The 27,232-nt window shown below is 40.3% G+C and overlaps 2 protein-coding genes across 8 annotated transcripts in view; both read left to right on the forward strand.

Annotated features, from left to right (window-relative positions):
• Positions 1-6,398, forward strand: part of si:dkeyp-115e12.6 (centromere protein F) — a 29,426-nt gene extending 23,028 nt beyond the window's left edge. For 3 of the 5 annotated variants that reach the window (XM_044205116.1, XM_044205120.1, XM_044205119.1), the window contains 2 exons: positions 757-887; positions 1,276-4,112. In XM_044205116.1, the coding sequence (XP_044061051.1) occupies positions 757-875 (119 nt within the window). In that variant the 3' untranslated portion in view covers positions 876-887; positions 1,276-4,112. Of the gene's footprint in view, positions 1-756; positions 888-1,262; positions 4,113-4,676 lie in introns of those variants that run through there. The other 2 variants (XR_006378875.1, XM_044205118.1) reach the window with 2 other exon arrangements.
• A 1,701-nt stretch (positions 6,399-8,099) lies between these two features.
• Positions 8,100-26,485, forward strand: kcnk4a (potassium channel, subfamily K, member 4a). Of its 3 annotated transcripts, none has more exons than XM_044205121.1 (7): positions 8,100-8,272; positions 13,492-13,799; positions 17,093-17,207; positions 18,005-18,174; positions 18,948-19,134; positions 20,505-20,638; positions 20,712-26,485. In XM_044205121.1, the coding sequence occupies exons 2-7, from the start codon at positions 13,611-13,613 to the stop codon at positions 21,813-21,815; spliced, it is 1,899 nt and encodes a 632-aa protein (XP_044061056.1). In that variant the 5' UTR covers positions 8,100-8,272; positions 13,492-13,610; the 3' UTR covers positions 21,816-26,485. The 3 variants fall into 3 exon arrangements, with proteins under 3 accessions (XP_044061056.1, XP_044061057.1, XP_044061058.1); XM_044205122.1 differs by having other exon boundaries at positions 18,005-18,165; XM_044205123.1 differs by lacking the exon at positions 8,100-8,272 and adding an exon at positions 15,100-15,135 and having other exon boundaries at positions 13,664-13,799.
• Positions 26,486-27,232: the final 747 nt, after the last annotated feature.

Raw genomic sequence — 27,232 nt, forward strand, 5'->3', positions numbered from 1 at the left:
ACAAAATCCTTTTCACATTGGTTGTCCTATTATTCTCACAATTTCAGTGAAAAGAAGCATCATACCTACAGTCTAGGTCCTCTGTTGGCTAACTGAAGACATATTTTTTCACTTTTGATGGAGCTAGACTAGTAGTTTCCCCCTCCTTCCAGTCTTGGTGGTAAGCTCAGGTAAACATTTTCCCAGTCCTATCAATACTGGATGCATAGATATTTTAATGTGGGTCTGACAACAAACAAGTGTCTTTCCCAAAATGTCAGAATATTTGTTGAACCAAATAGCTATTCCTTACTATCTTGAGCTGCTCCACTATCAAATAAGGGCAACGCGCCCCCCCCCAAAACAAAAGAATAAATAAATAAAATAAATTTACAGCCGTGCCTTGAAAGCCTAAACTTAAAAAAAAAAAAAAAAAAATGTTAGTCGGCATAACAAAAATAAACAGTATGGCATATTTCCATTTGTGTTCCCAGGCACTACATGATTCTATGACCAACTTAGTTCATATTCTGCCCAGACAAAACAAATGTTGGTTGTGTTTCATTAATAGTGTTCATGGGTCTCTGGATATTTGAATCTTGGATGTGACTTTCTAACCCTCTAATGTACAGTAAACAGAAGTTCCTGTCGTTCCTGTGTTGTTTTCTCTCTGCACTTCCTCTCTTTATGGGCTCTTTATTTTTGTGCTTTCACACTCTGACCTTTCCCCTAATCCTCTTATTTATTCCTCTGTCTCCCTCACTTCCCGTCCTGCAGGTTTTGCCGACATCCCCAGTGGTCCCTCATGTCCCTACATTGTGAGAAGAGGTTTGTTAGGGACAACCGTCATGCCTGTCCCTCAGAAAGACCCCGCACAGGAGGAGGAGACGGATTAAAACAGGTTACAGGTAACCTCCAGAGACTATCCATAAACACTGAGAAAAGTGGTGGTGTGTCCCAAAAACTAAGAAATTCAAAAGATCGAATCGAACAAATAATTGGCAGATTAATTAATAATGAAAATAATCATTAGTTGCAGCCGTAGTGCTCATGTTCATCATAATTGTGTCACCAAGTAGTAGGATCAATTGATTTTGATCTTTTGATAGGATTTGTTGAATATCACTAGACTTATACTTTAAAAATATAGTCACTTGTCTCCACAAAATTTTTTGAATACAAGTGAATATATTGTATGAAATTATTATTGTTTTGTTTTGGTTAAATTAAGATTCTGACTCTATCAAGACTAAAATATCTTACATCTGCATGTTTTTGCACACTGGTTGTCTACAGATCTGGTGGAAAGAACTGATCACTGTGGCTTGACAATAAACCTCAGTGATGGACGTCAGCAGCTGTACAGGGACACAACAGTCACCAGCAACCCTGAAGCACTTCAAACCAACACAACCAGTTTAAAAAGTGCTACAATCACTCATGGACTTCTGTATGTGTGTGCAGGTAACTGGGCCTGCACTGGCAAAATGTCTTAATGGTCACTAGTTTATCCTCTAAATGCTGTGTGGAGACTTTGCTGTCCATCACAATGCTGTCACTTATACAAACCTGTATATTTTGGTACAGAGGTAGTGATTTAGTGATTTTTTTTTTTTTCTGATGCTTCGTTTCTTGAAGCTAAAAACCACTTTTCCAAAGGGACTGTTTTTAGTAACTTATGGGTTTAGCCTACTTTGAATGAAACAGTGCCTAGTGGATGCTTTTCTAAACAAGTGCTTATCAAGATAAGTTTGACTTGTTTTCCAAAAGGGTGAAGCCAAGAGAGGCCTGCTGTGAAAATGTTTAATTTGATGTTTAAATGAATATTTTCTTCTTTTTAATTATTGAGGTGGCTTATTTACGGACACATGAATGTTATAGTAGAGGGCAGGTGTGAAAACCTAGTGAGCATGTGTGTGAGACGTTAGCTGTGAATATGAACATGTGTGTCCTCAACTTGATGTTACTGTTTGTGTGGGGCAGCACATGTCTATGACTCAGTTCAACCTGTGTTGGTTTCCGCTCCATGTATGGTGATACACTCTGTGCTCCCTCTCTCCTCCTCCTGCTGCTTTCCTTCTCTGTCTTATACTAATGAGCAGTCAGTGGTTAGCTCTGCAATGAATTTACCAAAAACTAACATTTGAAGCTTCATTTTATTAGCAGAGCATACAGATGAATTCAGTTGGTTTCTTATATTTGATCAGATATAATTTATTTGATTGATGTAACTGTTTTTGATAGATTTTTGGTTCTTGCACATTTGTTACTGTGCCATAGACAACAGTAGCCTACATATATGTACACTGTAGATTTTGTAGATAAGTTTAGAGCTGATGTACAGTTTGTATTATGCCCTATAAAAGAGGATCTCGCCACTTTGCTTGCTTACAAGGTTAGTTAAAGGATCGGTTCACATTTTTTCAAGTCAATCTTAAAACTATTCTCACATGCCTACATGTACATTGAAAGAGTTACTGGTCATTGTAATTGTTTATCCTATCCATACTGGCTGCAAAGAGATTTTCCCAAGCAATTTCAATGTAAGAGAAGGGGACAAAATCCAGTCCTCATACTGTGTAAAAATACACTCTGAAGTTTAGTAGAAGCTACTAGGCTAAGCTAGGCCTGGTCACACCAGAAAGTGGTACAGCAAAATGAATCTGCACGTCTCTGCGAAATATTTGGTGTAGAAGCTTGGTGATGTAGTGACTATACTCGCAGTACTGGCTAGTTGGTGAAGGTTGGTGCCAGGCAGTCACAGTAGCTCCTGGAGATTTTCTCTAGCTTAGCTCAATAAGTTCACACAGTTTACTCAAAAGACTTATTTATACCATCAACTCTTGTCTCTGTCTGTAAACCATTCCCTATTTTGTGGAGCAGTTAAAACTCAGACAGAGGAGGTTAAATGAAAGTGAATGGTGCAAAACAGCTAATAAGTTACAATAGCTTCCTCCATTTTGGGCTCTCCGGCTCTCTGTTCCCTCAAAGATCAGAACTTCAAGACAGCTTGTTATTGGTCAATGGCGTGAATTTGCAGGTCAAAATTCACCTAATTTGAACTCAATGCAAAAGACTTGCGCGTATTTACTTAGCCTCGGTGAGCAAATCCACTAATCATTGCAATTCCATTGGCCAATTTTTCTTAAAGATTATTTTTGTGCTTTTTGCCTTTATTTGATAGGAACAGCTGAAGAAAGACAGGAAATGTGGGGGGAGAGAGGGAATGAAATACAGCAAAGGGCTGCGGGCCGGACCCAAACCCAGGCTGCCATGGCAAGGACCCACCGGAGCGCCCCTCATTAGCCATATTTAAATCCTGGTGTGACCAGCCCCTTCAAGTGGGTATCTTCCAAAGTTAGTCTTTCTAGTATAGTCTTTATCAAGTATAGTTTCTTTATGTTTCTCCAGACAGTGTTTACTTACTGAGTTCTGGCAGAGAAATGGTAACTTTGGAAGATACCAGCTTGATTTGTCGAACTCAGACTGCTGAAGCCTCATATTAGCTTCAGAAATAGGACTGTGGGTTTTGTCCCTCATTAATTACACAAAAATTGCTTCAAGAAAGGTTCTCTATGTGGCCGGTATGGACAGGGGGGGACAATTAAAGTGACCATTAATTCTTTCAATATATACAGCAATAATAATATCAATATTACAATATACAATAATATTGACATGTTAATATTGTTTTAAGACAGACAAATCTGAACCTATCCTTTAAAACCTTGCTGAGCTCTCTTTCAGTGACTTTTGAGAATATTTCAGTTGAAGGTTTTTGACATATTTGTGTTAAACGTGTGGAGTGATTTTATTTTTAATTTTTTTATGTTTACATTTTATTTAGAGCTAGAGAGTTGTCTCCCAGCTTCGGCTTGTTGACTCAGTCAGAACAGTATGGACTATGTTGACACCCTCACACACACTCAAACACACACACACACACACAAACTTTCCCTCCCTTTCGGCTGCCTTCATATCTCTGGGATCTGTAGTCTTTGGCAGTGAGGTGGAATTGTCGGACTCGGAGCAGGGAAGCTCACTTTGTAGTTGTTGCCTTGTCTTGGACACTATCATGTGAACGTATCTGTGTTGTGTTTGCGGCTAGAATAAAAGGCTTGCTTTTACTTTAACTGTTGTCCTTCTTTTGGATTCATTTATCTTTGAGCGCCTTTGAGTCTGAGAAGTCTTACTGTATACTTTAGTATTTCATTTTGTGATGTTAGGTCTGCTGGCGTGCAATTAAGTCTAAATGAGGGCCATGGTCCAATGAAGAGATCCTCAAAGCGTTTAAGTGGAATATCTTGGTTAAATCACATAAGTATTTCCGCAGTTACCAAAGTCCTCTCCCTTTGCCTCTTGGCCATGAGCACATTGTTGAGAAGGTGCAGAAAGCTTTAAAGGGAGCAGTCTTGGGTCAAAGAATTTAAGAGTCAGTGGAAGAGTTAGGTGTTCACGATGCAAGAAAAATTGTGTGGACCATAACTCTGACTTTGAAGAAACAAGTGTCTCTTTTTACTTCCCAAAAAGACAGAAGTTGGGAAGGCGAGGATTTAGAAAGCTAAGCCCCCCCCCGTCAAACTCAGGAAACTCCTGGCCCTCTGCTCTTCCTCTGCAGTGACGGCACTTAATCACACTCGCAGCGCTGTAATGCTCCTCCTCCTCCTCCTCCTATGATCTGCTCTCCTCTGTCACAGTGATGCAGGGTCACGAGAATGGGGAAACACCTTCCAAGGAGAAAACACACATGCACACATGCACTTTCCCAACACACACACACACACACACACACACACACACACACACACACAGAGCTCCTCTCTGAGTGCTGAATGGTGAGAGAACAGCACATGCTTCATGAGACAAACTTGGATAGCAACATTTCTCCAAACTGAAGGTAAGACATGCAAAAATAATTTCTTTCAGGGGGATTACTGAGAGTTATAACATCTGTATTTTTGAGATGAGTCTGATTCTGTTGTTTATTTTCACTTTATAAGCAGAAATGTGTATTTTCATCATGCATCATGCTTGTTTTTACATTCAGATTGCATGTGTGGCTCTTAGGGATTTTCTCAAATTCCTTTTTGTCTTCTTAATTATAGTTTACAAAGTATAGCAGCAGACTGTCACACTGATTTTAAAAAGAGATGATCAAATCGCCTGCTCTAACATTCCTGCCAATAGAAATTCTCTCAACCCTGACGCTACAAACAACACAGTAATTTAAGTGCAAAATTTAGAATGTACTGTAGCTTAAAACGATATTTTAAGATTTATGAATCTGCGTGTAAGTGTTTCATTCTTTCTTGTAGCCTCAGCTAGTTTATCTTTTTCTATGCCACTTCTGTAGCCCAAAACAGTGCTATCATTATTTTTTGAGGATAATTCTTTCCCAGAGCATGAAACCAGAGTTGTAACCTGTGATCTCCTTCTGACGTCAGTGTTGGCTAACTGAAAAAGAGGCAAATACTTTGGGGGGTAATTACATCTAAAGGGGCTTTATTTTCTCCCAGCACTGTAAATTCTTCAGTAGATATTACGTTCTCATCCGCTGACGGTCATATTCATCTTTGGAGGTTTGTCAGTGCAGATAAAGGGGTGGGACAAAATCTTTGTTTCTCTGGCATGTTCACAAACAGGCCTCTTTTTGTAAGCTGACATACAATAGAAACAATAGTCACTAAAATCCAGCAGTGTGTTTTCTTGACAATAGCTTTACTTCCTAGTTGCTCTGAGTCTCACAGACCCCACTTCTGTATGTGTAAATATAATAATAGAAATAGCAAAATCAAGAAAAAGAAAATTATTTTCTACCAATATGGAGAAGTGTATTGAACTGGTAACCCTTTGCTTTGTCACAAACTAAGCTTACACATTACACATGACAAATTACAGAAATTAACAAAGCATTATTATTACACCAAATAAGGAAAATGAAAAAGTTCATGTTTTATATGTTGCATTAGATATGTATAAACAAGTGTATATTCCTTTTGTTTGCCAAAAAGCCATTTGCAGACTAACAAATGTACATCATATGATATCCTAGCACAAAGTGTCATTATTTATGTTTGGGGTCAGTTCGACCCCAGAGAGGCCTAACTTCCTTTTGGACCTTGTATGAGCAAACTGTTAAACAGAAATCCAAATAGACTTATTTATTGTGGAATCTGGAGGGGTAGTGCTAAAGCTACTGACAACACCAACCACAGATATAGACCATATGAAAATCCATTGTATTTACCGATCTCTAACAGATCTCCCAAACAGAAGTAATGTGTCAGACTTCCTGAAACATGTCATCAGTTGAAAATCATGTTCATAAGCAATTCTTGTCAAATTAGGAGAAGTCATAAGGTGGGAATGGTAAAGACATGTTTTAACACACAAATAAAATACTCTGCTTTGAATAATAATTTGTCTGATAAGCTTTTTTTCCATAAAAGAAAATCTGTTATCTAGTTGAAAATTCTTAAAATGACTTCTATTTCTTCTTCCTCATTAAAAGGTCCAGAATATGAATATGCAAATATTGTTCATTTTGGGTTTTATCCAGCAACTCCTGGTCCTTTTTATCAGCCGGGAAGCGAAAGTACGAGCAAGACCCGTTGCTCGTGTGACTAAACCCGGTACTTTATACATTATCCATGTATGAAACACAGGCATCAAGAGGAAGCCATGACACAGTCTTATACTTCAACACTTTTACGACAAACTGCGACTTTCTTGACTTGAAAAATAATATTTTAAATTGACAAACATCATATGTGTAATTCATGGCACAATTCAAACAGGATCAAAAAGTTATTTGTCTCTCGCCACTGACCACTGTACATATTTTTTCCGAAATAAGGTCCCATGGAGTTCCACCGGAAAGGGAGGGACTTCGCCTCTCTATTCTCAGTGTATGTGCACTGGAGGTTTCAAGTTTCCACATCACACTTGCATCACACTTACATACTAGACCACGATTGGCTCGAAACTAGTTGTGATGTCACAAATCCTGCTCGTATGTACAAGTTTTAAACTGAGATTTAATGTGAGAAACTCTCCTCCTAAGCAGATTAATGTGAAAGCAACCTTCTAGTGTCAAAGTCGAAGCTAAAACATCCAAGTGAAGTAACAATAAGCAAAACACATTTTTGAATGGAGGGGGAATTTTAAGTATGTTTTTTGAATTGTTAAAGAGGGCTCGTGACCTCCAGGACCCCAAGCATGATGGTTAAACTAGCGACTAATCACTTTGAGAGGAATGTTTGCAGCTGTTTAATAAAATTTTGTAGTCCTGTAGTTTATCTCAGTTTGGTCAGATTTGTCTTAAACACCTGCCTTAAATGTAAACCTAAGAATAGCTCATGTACATCTTCTCCCAGCCTTATGCTCCTTTCAAACAGCTCACCTCATGATTTATTTCCCCACCTGCCCCACTGTTTAATTTAAGATTAGATCATCGCCCAAAAGCCACAGTCCTGCTCTTTCTAAGCCCCCCTCACTCAATATCTTAGCAAAATATCAAAATATGCCAGCGCAGGTTTAGACAGTGATAACTAATAATGTCAGTGTTGAAGCTAGGGGCAGAGAGCGAGACTCTCCACACAAACCAAAGCCAACAGTCCATTAGCGCAGAATGCTAACAGTCAGCCAGACTCTGGGAAATCTCAGAACATTGTCAAGGTCCATGTGGAGACGGCAAGGGCTGGCTGACCCACAGCAAGAAGCTCCTAAATTCCAGTCCTCAGTGTGTGTGTGTGTGTGTGTCTGTCTGTCTGTCTATCTCAAAGGTAAACACTGTTCAAAGAAAACATTAGAAGAAACAAATGAAGATAAGCGATCAACAAGTTTTCAATTAATGTCAAGATGTATGTTTGGAGTTTTGGCAGCATCTAATCGTTTGTGAGACCACTGGCAGGGTGGCCTGGTGTGTGTCAGTCCCTCGCTGGTTATTATGACAAAGTCTCTACAATGTGAACACTTATTCAATGCCACTAATACCCTGCTGAAACAGAGCGAGAGACAGGGAAATGTGCCAATTTAGAGCTGTTCTGTTTCTTTATGCTGTAATCTACATTTGCACTTTACATGTGTTTGCCTGTTTGTTCCTGTATTATGCTTAACAGTCTCCAAATGGCTTGAAGAAGAAAGAAAAGGACCCAAAGTCCTCCACTCCTGAACACTAAAGACACAGGAGAACCAGAGAGAAAGCAGAACAGGGATACGGAGGAAAGATTTCTCCATCACCTGACATGTGGAGCTTTAACATGGGATGAGCTCCTGACATCAGTGACTTAAGGTACTGTCTTTATCTTCCTCTCATTTATAACACTTTCTTTATCCATCATAAACGCTATCATAAAATAAACCACATAAAGCACACAGAAGTGAATAGTTTCTTTCAATATTATAGTAGCGCTCAATTTAGCTGTGATCACATTGGATGCACTTCTTAACACACTGTGCTTTATTTCCAGTTATTTGTTATTTGAGTTAGGTGCTTGTTTCCTCCGAACTGGGCCAACTTGGGTTTTTGATATGGTTTATTTTTGGAGTGATTACCAGCACGCTAAGTTAAACAGGCCTCAACTTCAGTAGCATCACACGCTACGTCAGTGTGACACAGAGGAAACAAAAGGCTGTATCTGTGGGGACAGAGTTGTTTACCTGGCAACAATTTACTTGTCATGAGCAGCACTACTCAACCTGTGAAAACAGGTGTGTAATGTCATCTCTGGCTTTAAAAAACAAGAAAAAAACAACCATATGATGTCATTAGGGTTTCTCAGATTGGGCTGAGAAACTACAGATTCATAACAGAAAGCCTGTGTTACAAACTAGTGTTGAGTTTGAAACAGCGTAGACATTTACGAGGCAGTGAGGGTCTAACGCAGTGTTCATATGTGATATGGGATGGACTGTAGAGTTGAAAAAGATTCCCATGTCCAGACGGTTGTATGATTACAGAGTTGGTTGTGTGAGGATTAAAATACAAATAAATAAAGTTTGGGTTCAGTCACATTAAATAACTTGTCTTTGGCTGATGAGAGGCGTCCATATTTGTTTGATTTTCAGGCACTTCAGTATTATTGAAGAGTAACTCCACTAATTTTTACACATCAAAGTTTGCTTACAGGTCTTGGGGAGTATTACTGCATATGTGAGAAAAGTTGTATAAAGCCTTCTGTGGCTCCAGAGGGAGCTGTGTGAAGTCAGTGATATTCACTTGAGTCAGCTTCGGTTGGGACTACGAGTTTGTAAATTACGAAAATTATGGGTAATGTAGGTGCCATGTTTTTGACGAGGCACGATGTGTAGGGGGAAAAAAAACGATACCTCTGGTTCTGCTGCATCGATTTAGATCATTTTACAAAAACCTGTCCATTGTGACTCTGACAGTGTTATAGGAGTGCAGTGCTAAATCTGTGCAGTACATCTTGTGCCAAGTCAGATATATCGGAGCTTTCAGAAAAATCGTAGTTCGACATGGATGTTGACGTGAACGCTATTTACAAGTTGGAAGCTTGTAATTATGAAGAACTCTGATATGACATGAATCCAGCATAATGATGCTATCAAGCTTCATTATCGGCACAGCCAACACAATACTTAGTTTACATCCAAAAGGTACACTTCTTATAGCAGAACAGTGGGTGGTGGTTTACTGGTTACATCATCTAAAGATGAGACAAAAAAAGACTGTCTCTGTCCCACGTTATCAGTATAAAAACAACAGAGACTTCTGGGACACTTCTATCTTATGATAGGAACATCTAGTGCCCTGTAATTCAAAACATTGTAATCACAGGGCCTGAGGCCTCCTTTGTGAAAACATACTTTAGTCAAAGTATTATAAATTCTATTACACCTATAAACCCCTTAGTCACCCCTAAATTCTCCCACACTCGGCCTCTGCTGCTTTTTAATCTTTCTCTTGTGATCTCCCAGCTTGTAATGGGGGAAGTATGAGACTAACTTCTCCTTTAACACCAGTGTCAGTGGGTACATCCCCGTTAACCCACCTAAGATATAAAATAGCTGCTGCTCTGCTCTCTATGGGTGGAAACTTTAAAGCATGGTTTACTTTGACTATGATGTCACAACAGTAGGTGTTAAATACACAGAGCAGGACAGCAGCAGTTTTATGGTCAATGGATTGCATGTGTGTATAAAGCGCTTTTTATCCAAAGCGTTCTACAGTTCACACACACACACACACACACACACACTCAAACCCCATTGGCAGCCAGCTATGATGTAAGGTGCTGGTCTAACCATCGGGAGCAATTTGGGGTTCAGTGTCTTGCCCAAGCACCCTTTGACATTTGGGTGGGAGGAGCCGGGCGGTTTAGTGTTGATCTACCCTAATCCTCTGGTTGATTTGACTCCTCATCTTACCACCAAGCAGAGCTTCTGTATCGTAACATTTCTGTCTCTGAATATCTAATTGTACTTTCTGAGGAGCTATCTGAGACAGACTCTGGGTGGTCAGGAAGTGCTCCCAGATGACTGGACCACTACAGCTACTGTGATCAGGGAGACAGGTAGGAGGGTACTCGGTGTGTCATCTGGAAAGAGGAAAGCGGACAAGGAGACTTGGTGGTGGAACGAGGAAGTGCAGGAGTGTATTCAGAAAAGAGGTTAGCTAAGAAGAAGTGGGACACTGAGGACTGAAGAGAGTAGACAGGAGTACAGGGAGATGCAGCGTAAGGTGAAGGTAGAGGTGGCAAAGGCCAAACAAAGAGCATATGAGGACTTGTATGCAAGGTTGGACACTAAAGAGGGAGAGGTGGATTTGTACAGGTTGGCCAGACAAAGAGATAGAGATGGGAAGGATGTGCAGCAGGTTAGGGTGATTAAAGATAAGGATGGAAATGTATTGACAGGTGCCAGGAGTGTGATGGGAAGATGGAAGGAGTACTTTGAAGAGTTGATGAATGAGGAAAATGAAAGGGAACGAAGAGTAGAAGAGGTGACTGGTGTGGAGCAGGAAGTAGCAAAGATTAGCAAGAGTGAAGTGAGGAGGACGTTGAAGAGGATGAAGAGTGGAAAGGCAGTTGGTCCTGATGACATACCTGTGGAGGTATGGAAGTGTCTAGGAGAGGTGGCAGTAGAGTTTCTGACTAGTTCGTTTAACAAGATCTTGGAGAGTGAGAGGATGCCCGAGGAATGGAGGAGAAGTGTACTGGTGCCAATTTTTAAGAACAAGGGAGATGTGCAAAGCTGTGGCAACTACAGAGGAATAAAGCTGATGAGCCATACAATGAAGTTGTGGGAAAGAGTAGTGGAAGCTAGGCTAAGGGCAGGGGTGAGCATTTGTGAGCAGCAATGTGGTTTCACGCCTAGAAAGAGTTCAACAGATGCAGTATTTGCTTTGAGGATGCTGATGGAGAAGTACAGAGAAGGTCATAGGGAGTTGCATTGTGTCTTCGTAGATTTAGAGAAAGCGTATGACAGGGTGCCGAGAGAGGAGCTGTGGTATTGTATGAGGAAGTCTGGAGTGGCAGAGAAGTATGTTAGAGTGGTGCAGGACAAGTATGAGAGCTGTAAGACCGTGGTGAGGTGTGCTGTAGGTGTGACAGAGGAGTTCAAGGTGGAGGTGGGTCAACATCAAGGATCGGCTCTGAGCCCCTTCTTGTTTGCTCTGGTGATGGACAGGCTGACAGATGAGGTTAGACAGGAATCTCCATTGACTATGATGTTTGCAGATGACATTGTGATTTGTAGTGAGAGCAGGGAGCAGGTGGAGGAAAATCTAGAGAGATGGAGGTCTGCTCTGGAAAACAGAGGAATGAAGCTTAGCCGCAGTAAGACAAAATACATGTGTGTCAATGAGAGGGACCCAGGTGGAACGGTGAGGTTACAGGGAGCAGAGGTGAAGAAGGTGCAGGACTTTAAGTACTTAGGGTCAACGGGTCAGAGCAATGGAGACTGTGGAAAAGAGGTGAAGAGGCGAGTGCAAGCAGGTTGGAACGGGTGGAGAAAAGTGTCAGGTGTGTTGTGTGATGAAAGGAAAGGTGTTCAAGACGGTGGTGAGACCAGTGATGTTGTTCAGCTTAGAGACAGTGGCACTGAAGAAAAGACAAGAGGCAGAGCTTAAGATGTTGAGGTTCTCTTTGGGAGTGACGAGGACGGACAGGATCAGGAATGAGTACATCAGGGGGACAGCTCATGTTAGATGTTTCGGAGATAAAGTCAGAGAGGCCAGATCGAGGTGGTTTGGACATGTTCAGAGGAGAGACTGTGAATATATTGGTAGAAGGATGCTGAGGTTGGAGCTGCCAGGCAGGAGGTCTAGAGGAAGACCAAAGAGGAGATTTATGAATGTAGTGAGAGAGGACATGAAGTTAATGGGTGTGAGTGAAGAGGATGCAGAGGACAGGGTTAGAAGGAGGCACATGATTCGCTGTGGTGACCCCTGAAAGGGAACAGCCGAAAGGAAAAGAAGTACTTTCTGAGGAGCTGGTACATAACGCTCTTTGTGCCTGTTGACCACTAAGGCTAAACTAAGAAATTGTTGTACACCAAATGCAACACCATGAATGCTGTTTTGTCCCCCATCTCACAAGCCTACCTTGGCGCCTTAAGAGATGGGGGATAAAATCCACAGAAAAAGCATTCAAAAGACAATTTTGTACTAAGACTGCTGTAACTTTGGAAAGTACCCACTTGATTTGGCTTTCTCAGACTACTCAAGCCTCATATTAGCTTTGGCTAAACTAGAATGCTTTTTTACACTGAATAAGGACTGTAGATTTTGTCCCCCATTTCTTTTTCTTTTTTTAATTCCCTTTTTATTGGGATATAAAGAGATCCATACAAACAATGTGATCGTTGTAACAACATAGAAGCCTTATCTATCCAAGCCTTCTGTGAAAACAGTTGTAACCGAAAATAATAAAGCTGAGTAACAATATGATACAGAAGCAAATAAGGATCAATAAAATAAATATAAAATACAGGTATAGAAAACGAAATACATAATAAATAGAACCAGACTGTTGGGGTGTACCTTCCTGATACTCAATTTGTCCCCCATTTCTTATATTGGAGTCGCTTTAGGACAGGCTCTCTTCACAGCTGTATGGACAGGGTGAATGATTACAGTGACCAGTAAGTCTTTCAGTGTACATATAGGCATGTGAGTATTGTTTTAAGATAGACTTGGAAAAATCTGAAACTATCCTTTTAAGGTTGTAGCTCTCAAGCTAATTCATAATATATACTGCTGGTTAGTTTAAACATGACTTTATGTAAAATCTTTATCTGTACTGCAGTCATCAGATTAATGTTGTGGGGTAAAAGAAATAAATACATATCACTAAATGAAAATACTAAGTGTACTTATTTTACACCATGTCAGCTCTTAACTTTTCACTTTTCCTGTCAGTGATCGTCTCTTTGGTTTGACGCACAGATGTATAAATAAAGGTTGTTAATGTCTTTCAGTCTTCCAAGAACGCTTGTGTTGCTTGTTTACACCATTTCTGTGCTCACACATACACTGCCTCTCTAAAGGAACTTCCTGTTTATGGGCAGCTGTGCCCCAGTGTATCCTGACTGAGAGCCTGACCAGATCCTGGCCTCTGAGCTCTGATCCCTAACCCTGGAGGGGCAGGGGGGTCTACGGGGAGAAAATGCGGTGCACCACCCTCTTGGCCCTGCTGACGGGGGTCATGCTGTACCTAGTGATGGGAGCACTTGTTTTCCGCACCCTGGAGGCCCCTGATGAGAGTTCGGCGTACAAAGGCCTGCTTGCCACCAAGCACACCTTCCTTGATAATAAGTCCTGTGTCACAGAGCTGGACTTCCACAAGCTTGTGAAGGTACCACTGGACACACTCAGCAAACTCTCATTACATAAACACTCACACTGTGTAAATATGGCTACATCGATTGTAGTCCAGCCTTTACTTCCGTAACATATCTACGTCACTATGTCACAAGCGTCATAATGAACGAATTGAGCAGTTTCCACAAGTACACCTAAATATGAAATTAAAATAACGTTAGAAACCCTCCAGGCAGTCAATAAAGTTGTTACTGTGATGTAGAGACGGTGCACAGTTAAAACGTTACCTATGAAAGATAAATTAGTTGAATAACTTACCACTCTGAAACTCTTGCTCCAGTCTCGGTTGTGAAGCTGGTTCAGGTTGTTGGAACATGTACGGCTGAATCATAACGGCTGAACTGAAGCCAGTAACCGGCTGAAGCAACTTTGTTTTGGATCACACTACCTTGCTCGTCAGGACCCGCCCTACTATGTTTCTGACTGGCTAGTAGTCCTCACCTTGGTACTCCGAACAAAGATCAAATAGAAGTGAGATACTTCACTCGGTAGCTAAAACGGAGTATTTAAGACACGGTGATAAGAGGTACTGCAGCAATGTGCAGTATGAGTAAAAAATATGGTGTTTTTGAAAATTAAACCATGTAAACCTATTCTGGTACAACCCCAAAATAAAATGATGAACCTGAAAATGAGCATAATATGACCACTTTAAGGTACGCTACATTACCTTCCACAAACACGAACTTACTGTGATTTATTGTGTGATATGCAAGTTTAATATGGTACCAAGCGGAGGTTTGGAGTGCTGTAATTCCAGTAAATCTGTTGAAAAAACAGCAGGTTTAAAGCACGCACTGGAACACAACACTTTTGGATAAATTTTATCTGACACCTAACATTAATGGCGTCTAGAGCGGAGGATTTCAAACTGAGGCCTCCCTGGGGAGGCGTGGGAGAGTTTAAGGACAAAGATGCTGTGTGATGTGAATTGTGCAATTCAAGTCAAATTCACAGATTCATAACTCAGTCAAATCCTAACACACTGAGGAGACAATATATTTTTAGATTCAGTGTGACTAGCACTGTCCGAGGTTATCATTATCTCCAATGTCCATCGCGGATAGATGTCCATAAATCTGCTTCGAAATCATAGAAAAAAAGATGTTCATTATAACTCCAGAATTTGCCTGAAAATCATCGCGTTAAGTTTTCTTCAGTATCAAAGTAATCCAGTGATACTCGTCTTGCCATAAGTAAGGCTCAGAATGTCCCTTCAACATGGTTCTTATATTCATCAAACATTGACACTCTCCTCTCTCCGTTATACACAGATATTTGCAGTATGTTGAAAACCTGTGGACATAGAGGTAAAAAAACTCAAACAATTTTAAACTGTGGGAGCGGGGTTTGGGGGTTGCCGTTTTCTCAGTATGGCATCAGAATGCCAAAGGTTTTTGGATACATTAGATACACAACAATTAAAACTGCATAATGTACGTAAGTAAGTTTAATAAAGTTTATTTACATAGCAGAGGGGTGTTTCATAAAGCAAGATTGCTAATTGAACTAAGATTATTTCAGGAAATACGGCTTATTTTCAGGAAATTCTGTTTCATAAAGGGGATTTAAATAAGTCTGACCCAAGTTACTATGAAAACTTATCCCTCCAGACTAACCTGGTCCTGGTCAGGCTAGTTTTCAGGCTTCAGCTTCACCTCAGGCTGAACCAGTGTTACAATCAATCTGCCAAACTGAAACAGAGTTTTTTTCAAAGTTCTTCCCCAAATGCTCCCCAAGTCAATTTTCAGTACTTGCCAAATTTATTGCATTTTGACACGGGCTTCACTTACTGAGCTCATATTTTTTTCAGTGTTTGCACAGTATTCCAGTCAAAATATGAGTTTTTAAATGCACTGTAGTAAATATATAAAGGTAAAACCAGTTTGGTCTTTAAACAGTATTTTCACCACATGGGGGCTGTTATGTCAATTGTATAAACCAGAGGTGGAAAGTAACTGAGTACATTTACTCAAGTATTTTACGTAAGTACAATTTTGCATTACTTTTTTCTGAGGAAAATATTGTACTTTTTATTTCACTACATTTATTTGATAGATATAGTTACTAGTTATTGTTCATATTAAGATTTTACAAAAACACGTACGTTTATAAAATACAACACATTATTAAAGACTACAGCAGTGGGTTTTGGCTTGTGACCGTTTCAGATGTGTATTCGTTTTTATCAGTTCCACCAAAGCGTGAATTCCCATCAGATGGTTTAATTTAAATAATTGTTTGAGGCCCAAAGAGATAAAATTATCCAATATTTCACAAAAAAGATAAACAAATTGGAGAAAAGTCCAAAAAATGAATATCAACTTGTTTATCAGAGCTTTTTTCTTCTTTCCTCTTGCATTAATCATCTCAGAACCCCTCAGATTTATCTTGTGACCCTTTAAAGGGGCCCGACCCCCAGGTTGGCAGTCACTGGACTAAACTACCGAACTGTATATAAAGAAAATCAAATTCCACATCGACCAACGTTAAAATGCTCCTTTTGCATTGATGCATCAGTATTAACAATCTAATATTGTCCTATATAACACGATGCCCTTTTGTCTGCAGAACGAGTACTTTTACTTTTGATACTTTAAGTACATGTTGCCGATAATACTATTATACTTTTACTCAACTAGGATTTTGAATGCAAAACTTTAACTTGTAATGGAGTATTTTTAGATCTTTGTATTTGTACTTTTACTTAAATAAAGGGTTCATCTTCCACTACTGGTATAAACTATGTAGCACAATCCAAATGATAGAGAACTTAAGTCTCTAGAAAATGCAAATTGTTTTATTTTCTTGGTGTAAAATAAATAAGCTCGTTGGGGTCCTATTTGATACTTCAAAGTTATTTTATGTCATGTTACATTTTGTATGTCAATTTTCAACACTTACGCCAAAGAAAATTTACATTACTCTTTTCAGACTTGAACCCACGGTGATATGATCACAAGCAGAGTGCTGCAGGGGTGCTGAGTTCATCTCTACTTAACTCTGAGCTCACTGCTGGTCTACAACAGCTGTGTTTATGGCAGCGGTTTTGTCAGATTTTACTTTATATTTATTTTTCTTCATATTTTCTGTTAAATATGTGCTGCTCTGTGTGACATAAAATACAGATACAATGTAAGAGTAATAGATAAAATAGGAAAAAACAAATAAATAAAACTAAACAAAGGGAAATCTGTCTAAGATGGATTGTGTACAGACTTGTGTTGGAGGGTAAATTTACAGTAAAATTACATCCCTCCCCTGCAGGAAGTGGTGTTTGCGGTGGAGGCAGGCCTGGATGTGAGTCTTCCTGACAACTTCACCAGCCGCTGGGACCTGGCCTCTGCCTTCTTCTTCTGTGGTACCATCATTACCACCATAGGTAGGTGGGGACTCACCTTTGGGCTGCACTTTGAAGATCCTATAACTATAAAATGCTCTCTTAAGTGAAGACCTCTGTTGGAAAGATTACACACCTGATATATTGTAGAAATGATTAATGGGAGAACAAACTTAATATTCCCGTAATATTCAAGAGATCTGAGTTTAATTCTGAACATACATGATCCTTCATCAGCCTGTCATCTTCACAACCAAAACTGTAATCTGTTTGACTTGTTTGACTGTAAAGTGCACGACATGCAGAAAATCTTTTTTAAATATATTTTTCAATAATTCATGACCATGGGAACAATCAAGGTGATTATTTCTTTTACAGAAGATTTTACCTGTAAGTAAGTGTATTTGTGGCCTGAGAAACTGCAGACTGGAGATTTAGTGACACTTCAAAGTGGCAGTGCTGATCTGGAGGGAAAATTAGGTTGTAATGTGGTTGAAAAATTATCTGTGGTAAACTTAAATGGAAACGTAAAAGTACTATATAGTTTTCAATGAATATGGTAGACCCTGCTTGCCTTTTTTTCCATTCCTCTTTATTTCTCTTTTATGTCTTTAATACCGGGCATATAAATCCATATGTAATGAACGGTACCTCATGTTAGTCCAAAAGACATCGAATTATTGGGTCTTCCTACTCTTGTAAATGAAAACTACAGGGGCATAGCTTATGTATATTATATAAATAGCCCGTCGAATTTTAGATCTAACCTTTAGAACTTGCGTGCATATTAACTTGTATAAATAGCTGAAGGTCATTGTGCTCTTCTTATTTTCTGACAGGTTTTGGGAACTTGTCTCCTCGGACGTGGTACGGCCAGTTGTTCTGCGTGTGCTACGCACTGGTGGGCATCCCCATGTTTGGCATACTACTTGCTGGAGTGGGTGACCACATGGGCACAGTGCTGCGGAGAGCTGTGGCCAAGATTGAGACCCTCTTCCTGGTGAGAATGGTCTGTCCTGCCCAGGAACCAAACCTCAGTTGAATTTACACCCATCTGAATCACAACTTCAAACCTACAAGGCCCAGACACACTAAGACTGCTGTCTTAGCAGTGAATAATTAGGTTTTGTGTGATTTTCTGGTTAAGGTTCCAGCTAGAACTTCCTACCTGGATGTGAATCATCGTTATTAGTGTAAATACATATTCTTGTAGTTATGAAAGAAGGCATTGTCTGTTTGCCCTGTTGTTTTAAAGGAAGTTTGTAATGTATAATGTATAAATGCTAAATAAAGTAGCTAGAAGTAGTGCTAATTTATTTAGAACTTGTATTACAATGTAGGTCTGTGGAGCTTGCATGGCTGCTAGCAGCACTGTCCATACATTACTGGACAGTAATGTATATAAAGGAGTATACTATTACTTGCATACAATACACAAGTGAAAAAATAATCAAACAGCAATCAAAAACTAACACTTGTCCCTCATATTTACATTAAATATTTGTATATTACTGAAGAAATTATTCAGCATTAATTGATTCTAAATCTTATCTGGAAAAGAGATATTATGGGCACATCAATAAGCAATGTTCATGTAAAAACTAAAAGTTGACAGTTGACCTATGATATGTGTAGTAAAACCATGACTGGTTAAAACCAAACTTTTAAGTCTAATGACTCTTGTTTCACCTTGTTGTTTTGAATTTGTAACTCATTACAGTTACATATTCATCATCATTCATTCTGCCTCTGTATTTGCGGTCATCTTTCTCTCTCTCCCAGAAACGTAAGGTCAGGCCGACCACTGTGCGCGTGATCTCAGCGGTTCTCTCCATCCTGATTGGTTGTCTGATCTTCGTCGCCGTGCCAACAGTCGTGTTTCAGAAAGTGGAGGACTGGTCGTTTCTGGAGTCGCTCTACTTTGTGGTCATCACTCTCACTACTGTTGGCTTCGGAGACTACGTACCAGGTGACTGACACACACACAGCACACAACAAGTCACACACAACCTCATGCCTTATTTCCAACAGTATAGACAGCAGGTCGGTCTAGAGCAGCGGTTTCCAGGGTAGGAAACAAGAAAATCTAAATCTGCTAGACAAAATTCTGTTTATTTTTCAGATTTTTTTGGGCCTTTAAAAATCATTCAAATTAAACAGTCTGAACTGAAAATTACTAAACGATTAAATGGCTACAACTCATAGACAAATACCCTGTGATGAGAGGTTGCAAGTAAACTTTGGAATAGTTTTCAAGCTGTTTTCTTGTGCCGCTTTGCTCAGTGCAGGATTCTTGAGTTGGAGTGTGGGAGTCTGTGGGAGCTAATCCACAGAGCTAACTTTCTACCGTTATCAATTTTCAGTTTGCAGTTGTTATAACCTGTCGTGATCTGTTCAAACCCCCAGGAGAAATGACTTTTTCAGAGACCAACAGGCTTTGAAAAAGCACAAACAGCCTTTTCATATCAAATCTTGCAGCTGAATCTGACAGCAAATATTTACCCAGCAACTTCTTGTTTTAGTTTTGTCTCAGTATGGTTGTTATTGAATAGGCACATTTAAAAACACAATGAATTATTATTATTATTTTTTAACTGCAGCAGGCTGAGGTCAAAGTTCAACAAATTTTAACTTTTGGTGTAGTATGGTGCTGCATTGCATACTTTAACGCAGGGTTGTTGCAGCATACCACATATATATACACAGTACACAATTAAAGCTGAAACCATTAGTCGATTAATCGACAGGAAAATAATCTGCAGCTTTTTTGATAATCGATGAAATTGTTTTGTCATTTTTCATACAAAAATACTCACAATATTTGCTGGTTCCAGCTTCTCAAAGGTGAGTAATTGCTACTGTTCTTGGTCATATACCATTATAAATTTAACATCTTAGGTTTTGGACTGTTGGTCAGACAAAACAAGCAATCTGAAGACGTCACTTTGGGCTCTGTGAAATTGTGTTGGCCATTTATTCACTTTCATTATATAGACTAAATGATTAATTGATAATGGAAAATCATCGTTAGTTGCAGCTCTATACACAATAATGGAAGAGGTATGTGCAAAAGCAGTTTGTCTGCGATAATGTGAGCATGGTGAAGGGGTCTCAAGCAAAAAAAGGTTGTGAGCCACTGTTCTCAATCGTCCTTCATCCAGGCCACGTCTGTAGCCTCCCCCTGCTGAGGTTTCATCGAACTACCTGCTCCAGGACTGTTCTGTATCAGACTCTGACCTCTGACCATTATGAGGGGGCAACAGAAAGGAGAATACTGTATCTCTGTGGGGATCAGTGGAACATCACATCACATTAAAAGTCCACTTTCTCTGTGTCCAGGTGACGGTCATGAAGGCATGTTCTTCAAGCCTCTGGTGTGGTTGTGGATAGTGTTTGGTCTCGCATACTTTGCCTCCATCCTCACCATGATAGGCAACTGGTTGAGGGTGCTGTCTAAGAGGACCCGCGCTGAGGTGAGAGATATATGGTAGTAGACAGCCAGGAATGTATAGCAGGAATGCTTATGTCTCTCTCTCTCACTCTCAGATGGAGGAGTTGAGGGCCCACGCTACAGACTGGACCCAGAACATCCAGAACATGTCTGTGGACTTCCGCATCCCAAACCCTCTGGAGTTCAACGACCCTTTCCTCCTGCAGCGCCGGCGCTGGAAACGCAGCGAGCGTCGCCGCATCCGTCGGGGAGCCCAGGGCACTCTGGGACAGTGGGCTCGAGGGGGATCTGAGAATGGACACCTGCCAAACCGCTGGGCCGGCCTCTCCATCTCAATGAGCCAACTGGAGGCCCATTCGTCTCTTGAGAGGGCGGTGGTGGCCAAATCCAGGCCACGGGTCAGTATTGCTGGAGGTGGAACAGTCCCGAGAGTGGGGTCTGGATTGAGGGTTGACCCCGCTGTGGGTCTGCAGGTCGAGGGCAGGTCGTTCCCTCACCTGCCGGCCCGCTCATTCTCCCTCCCTGTGGCCTGCTCCACCTCAAAGCTGGACTCAGCAGGTGCAGCAATGCAGGGAGGATCCCTCTCTGGATCTGAGTCTCCTTTTGACTCCAGATCAGACTGCTCCTCGGTCTCCTCCTCCTTCATGGAGCCCAGCAGGTTCCAGCCCTGCCGTACAGACAGCAGCATGGAGGAGGGAGGAGTGAGAGCCACACACATGAACACAGCACAAGAGAAAGACAAACTGATTCCAGCAGAGAAATGTGGATCTGTAGCAAACAATAGCCACAAACACGCAGCTGCCCCTGGTTTACTCCCTCGCTCCTCCCCTCCTCCCCCCTTTCTTCCTCCTTCTCGCCAGCGAATCCTCCTTCCCTCCCCTCCCCTCAACATTGCCTCCTCATCTGGCTGCCAGCTGCTGGATTTCTTTGGAGAGAACCTGGCGTACATTGACGAGTCCTCAGACACTCTGAGTGACCGCGTCCAGCCAGCAGTGAGCGAGGAGAGGAGGAGACGGCCTCGAAAGCCCAAGAGGAGGAGCATGAGGAGGCAGCTGTCACACAGTTGCAGCCCCCTGCAGGTGAAGAGGCCTAACATTGACATGCAGCCGCCATCAAATCCCCCAACACCACCTCCAGACTCTTCTCTTTCAGACCAGCCCCCATCAGAGAACCAGACAGGTTCAGCTCTGACACTCTGACAGCCACCACACTCACAATATGGTGCCAAAGTCAAGATGTGACAGAACATAATAGTCCACAACAAAGCTGTGGGTTTACAGCAGACTTGACACTCCTACCACTTAGAACACATATCACACCATCATGAATGTAGTTAATGTTCCAGGATATTTTTAGTATTTATGGTTAGCCTCACAAAGTCACTGATCTTTGCTTAGATTTTCAAACCGTAAACAAGACTAAGAGTCTACAGCTGTGAAACTGTACTGAAGCACAGCGGTGCTTTGAGCTTAATGCTAATGTTAGCATGCTAACATGCTCACAATGGCAATGCTAACATGCCGATGTTTAGCAGGTATAATGTTTACCATGTTCACTATCTTTGTTTAGTTAGATGGCGCCAGTTGAGAAGTCAGGCAGTCACAAGTTATTAGGGGTCTGACTCGATACCCACACTTAACGTCTTTTGAGAAATCTGTTCCATCCTTCAAAATGTTATCAGACACAAACCCTCAAAATAATATAATGTTAGGTCTCTTTTATGTACAGTAGACCTACGTGCTTCTAGATAACTGTATTTCATCGCTTTGTTACTAGTATTCCTGATCCTCCTTATTTGTTCCTACAAATAATCTGAGCTCGATTCTTACACGTACAGTATTTGCATTTGCTCGAGTGACTGGATGTCCTTTAATAATTTATCAAGTTGAGTTAATCAAGCGAGTACCAGTGAGCTCTGATAAACTTCCACGTGCTTGTGGTCTTAACAGGAACTTGGGCACTGTGGCAATTAATGGAAATATGTACACAAGTAGGCACTTGCATATTCACAAATACCTTAAGTGTGGGTATTGGGACGGACCTTTCAATTCTAAAGGAGGACATGAATGATGTCTGTACCAACTTTCATGACAGTCCATCCAGTAGTTGTTGAGATATTTCAGTCAGGACTAAACCGACCAACATTGCCAGGTTGCGCCTACATTTTTCTCAAAAAACGATTTTTAAATAAAACTAGACAGACTGAAAAACAGGCCTTTCAAATGAGGGAATCAGGCTTCCTTTTAAAACCAACTACACCTGGTGTATGTACGCAGTTGGTCATAAGTTTTAGTGGTTTAAAGAGGCTATGAGTCACATCATTATCCATCATTACACATAATTATCTCCTTTCTCCTCCTTTCAGCCGCTGAGCTCAATCGATTCTTGGCAGACGTATTCAACACTTTTGGCAACCGGCTAATAGCTTCAGATTCAGTGCAGGGTTTCCCGCAGTGATTTATAGCTGAGGTGGGCCACCTCGCTTGAAACAAGACAAGAAAAAAAATGAATACACTGTTAGGAAATACAACATTGAAAGGGGAAAAAGAACAGTTTAGGATGTCATCTACTAACAAAAATTGATCACAAGACATGATGCATCAGGATCTGGGTGGCTTACCACCTCGGCTGAAAAAAGAAAATCCCTGGGGAAAACCCTGCAGTGGGTGGAGAACCTGAACCACAACAACAGTACAATAGTATCAAAGCACGACAGGGCCTCCACTCACCCTCAGACCAGTGTCAGCCCTCTGTGTAATGAAAGTCCTGACTATTGAAAACTGTCTTTAAGATTGAAACTGTCCAGTTGTTTGAGGGATGAAGTAGGTGGCCAACTATTTCCCCTAAAGGCTCTTTGATCTGCTGGTTCACGAAACTGCTCTTGAATGTTTTTAAGGGTTAAAAAGGGTAAAAGTCAGACCAAGTTACGGTCCACTGCTGCATGATAAAACTTTTGTGCTCCTTACACCATGATAAGCATCATTGTGTGCTGGCCTTGGATATACGTGGTCAGAGGGCTATTAAAGCAACACTAAGGTTATTTTTAAGTTTGTGGTGTTTACCAACTATACTATCAAGTGTCCTTAAGTCACTGTTGGCAAGATCCTGCTTATGACCACTTTTCCTCTTGGCTGATACTGTTTGTTAGTGTTTTATTATTTTTAAAGACTCTACCCCTTGTGACATAAATAATTCTGCCGGCTTTTCAACTTGTGTATACACCTTTCAAGTACTGTACTATTTGTCCTCAGTTGAACCCTGTTAAATGTCTCATAATGTCTTTAAGTGACACGTTAAAGTGACGATTATCAGACCTCTCTTAAAACACACACACACACACACACACACACAAAACTGTTTGACATTAACCTTAACAGGACTCGCCTGTGCAGATGCCTTTGTGACAATTTCTCCATGTGGCGTTTTTGACCACTGTCAACGCATTCAACGTGTTTGTTAGACATCAAGGATGCACACAATGTGTTTTGGTGAGTAACAGTGAATGTAAACAAACTTGGTTTACAAGAAAACTCCACAGGGCACCTTTTAATTTGTACAAAGCCTGCAGTGCCTATGCAGTCATGTTGAGTGATATAAAACCGAACTGGTGTCCCAATTTCATACTACCTACTAAGCTGTTTTTAAGTGTGTTTCAAAATACAGTACACTTTTATAGGATTCAGACTATAACACAGTTGATTTTCGAGTGTACTGTTAATGTACGCTTGTCCCACAATCCAATGCAAAAACGAAATGGAGGCTCTATTGAGAAAAAGAAAAAGTAGTAAATTGTGACAGACTCCAGAAAGATTTTGGAAAACAAACAAATCTCTAGAAAGATATTTTGGTTTCTCTTTGTAAATTTCAGTTTGATGTATTATATCATTTCCTTACAGTATAAAAAGGTATGTATGGTAAAATGTCTTGTATACTAACTGCAAAAACATTATACAAACAAGATTAGTCTATAGTACATGCTGTATACACTTAATATGCAGTTTAAGATTGGGACACAGTCTGTTGTTGCCACTGGAGAGCAGGAGATGTGAAATGACCTGAACTCTGAAAGTCCTGAATGAACTCTACGTTCCTGCTTACTCAGAACCAGGAACTACGACAAGAGGCTATCGTGGCATTATGCCCTCCACCAGGGCCAAAATAAGTAAGTGACTGAATCCACACTCAAATTCAGGCTCCCGCATATTTTGTCATTTGTTGACAGAGGGCTGGAAGGAGAAGGATATTCACATGGCACTGGACTGGTGTGCTGACTATAACCCATCAGCAACATTGTCAGTTTGACTCTGACTCCTGACATATGAAGGACGTTTTTACTCTGTTTCTTTTAATTCTTCTTAATAGACAATAAAAAAGAAGGTGGAGAGTCAGGATATTTGAATTGATGACTCAAGACTTCATCAGTTTAAATATGTGGCCTTAAACTCTCACTTTTCAGATTTATGTAACATGCTCAAATTAACGGTCCATTTAGCTCCAAAAAACAGCAAACCGAACTTTTTAAAAGTCACTAATTTACAAGATTTAGTGTGAGATTTGCAAATGTTTTCATATTCATTTACTCTGGTAAAGCACCACTAAATGCCTGTCTAATAATGCCTCACTAACTGCTAATTTTAAATACATTTACACATTTTCTTTGCTAATCTTAAATCAAATAGTAAATGTTGAATGTAAACTCAATGTAAAATCTAAACCCTTAATCTAAATATCTAAATAATAATATCCTAAATGTAAATCTAAACGTTATACTCTTAATTATAGGTTAGTTCGTTTTTATTCCGTGTCATGCCAAATATTTGACCCGTCTTGCATCAGATCACAACAATGTATCACACATTAAAAATATAAGACATCTTACGATAACACATATACAAAACCAAAAGAAAAACCTCAATCATATTACGTATTACATAATATTACATCTATGTACTCAAATAATGTGTTTATGTGCAGAATCTAAACTAAATTGTGCACCGAAAAGCAGAATAAAGAAAAGAAAAATGCTACAAGTCTGATAAAGGTCTTTTTCTCCAAGTAACTGGGTAACTTAAATGTTCAGTATGTGAATAGTCTTTGTGAATAATCCTCCTCAATTTCTGTCTTTATTTTACTAACAAAACCTTTCTGGTTCCCAGTAAAAAGGACAAAAGAAAACTCCAAACTCCAGTTTAAACACAGAGTGGTAAAATAACAGAGCTTAACCAGGCACATAAAGATCTTTGCTTCTACTTGTAGGAATATAGGATGTAATATTTACAATATTTATGATATGACTTTAATATTCAGATTTAAGTTTTAGATTAATAATATTTAAAGTGTGATTTGAGTATCATTATATTGTTAAACTAAATGTGGCAAAATGGGCTATTAATTTGAGCATGTTACACTTAACAAAGGGAGCCTATAACTTTATAGCTGTGTAAAACAGTGTTCTTCATTTGATATGACTTTGCAGTAAGTTCAGCTCAATACAGATAGATTGAACTGCTTAATGTCACTCTTTTCTTTGAATCAAATCAGCCTGCCATGAATGCAAAGAAAGAAATAATAGAAATGTCGCCCTCATCTGTTTAAAGAGAGGACAGCCAGGCCTCTGTGGGTTTGGCCTCTCAGCTGTTTTGTCCCAATAGGCCTTCAAGTACAGCTCTGGTCTCCAACTTTGACTGCTCGACGAATATGGCTTGAATAATGCTGAGGCCACAGATCGGTATCTCCTGTTTACTCCTGTGTCTCATTACTGCTCTGCTGCTTGTATAACTTTTTTTATTTTGTGTTTATGGTGTCCTGTTGCCCCGAGAGCTGTATTTTAATTTAACTGCCAGAAATAAATAGGAACAATTTCAATCTAGCTGTGACGACTAAAGCTTTGTTGAAACCTGTAATGCGAGCTATATTTGACGCAGACCATGAGGTGCATGTGAGAAAGAGAAAATTACTTTCTGTCATCCTCAAAAACATTTTATAACTGTTATCAAAGGCTTCTCTTACATTTTTGGTCAGTATGGGAAGGGTGAGTGAGTGTGTCGAGAACCAGAGCCATGAATTATGGCATATTTTGCTATATGGAGGCTATACAAGCCAGATGGATGGATGCATGTATGGGTGAGTGTGCTTTCAGAGCCTTGAAAGTCTGTGTGTACACTCCCTCTCAAGGTCAAAGGCACAGACATAGTTTATGAAGAGAGGTGTGTGTGTGTGTGTGTGTGTGTGTGTGTGTGTGTGTGTGAGCGAGCGAGCGGGGGTCGATATCCACAGCAGACTTCCCTCCCAAGGACAGTGGGACCCAGTGTGAGACAGAGCTAGGCGCTCTACCGTGGGATAAGTACAGGTTGGATATAGCAAGGGGTAGTTAAGTGGAAAAGACTAACAGATGCTGGGGCTAGTTTACTCAGGGGGGAGGGAGCCTCACCACAGCTCGAGCACTAGCACCCCGACAAACACACACACACTCACACACACACACAGTGAGGCTGCATTCTCACTGTGGCTTAGAAAAAACAATTTTACTGCGATGGCTGGAGAACAGTTTGTATCTCTTTAAGCTATTTTAACAGCAGAAGTAGCTTGGATAAAAAAAAAACTCTTACGTAAGATG

Source organism: Siniperca chuatsi, linkage group LG8 (assembly GCF_020085105.1).
Source record: "Siniperca chuatsi isolate FFG_IHB_CAS linkage group LG8, ASM2008510v1, whole genome shotgun sequence".
Taxonomy (NCBI): domain Eukaryota; kingdom Metazoa; phylum Chordata; class Actinopteri; order Centrarchiformes; family Sinipercidae; genus Siniperca; species Siniperca chuatsi.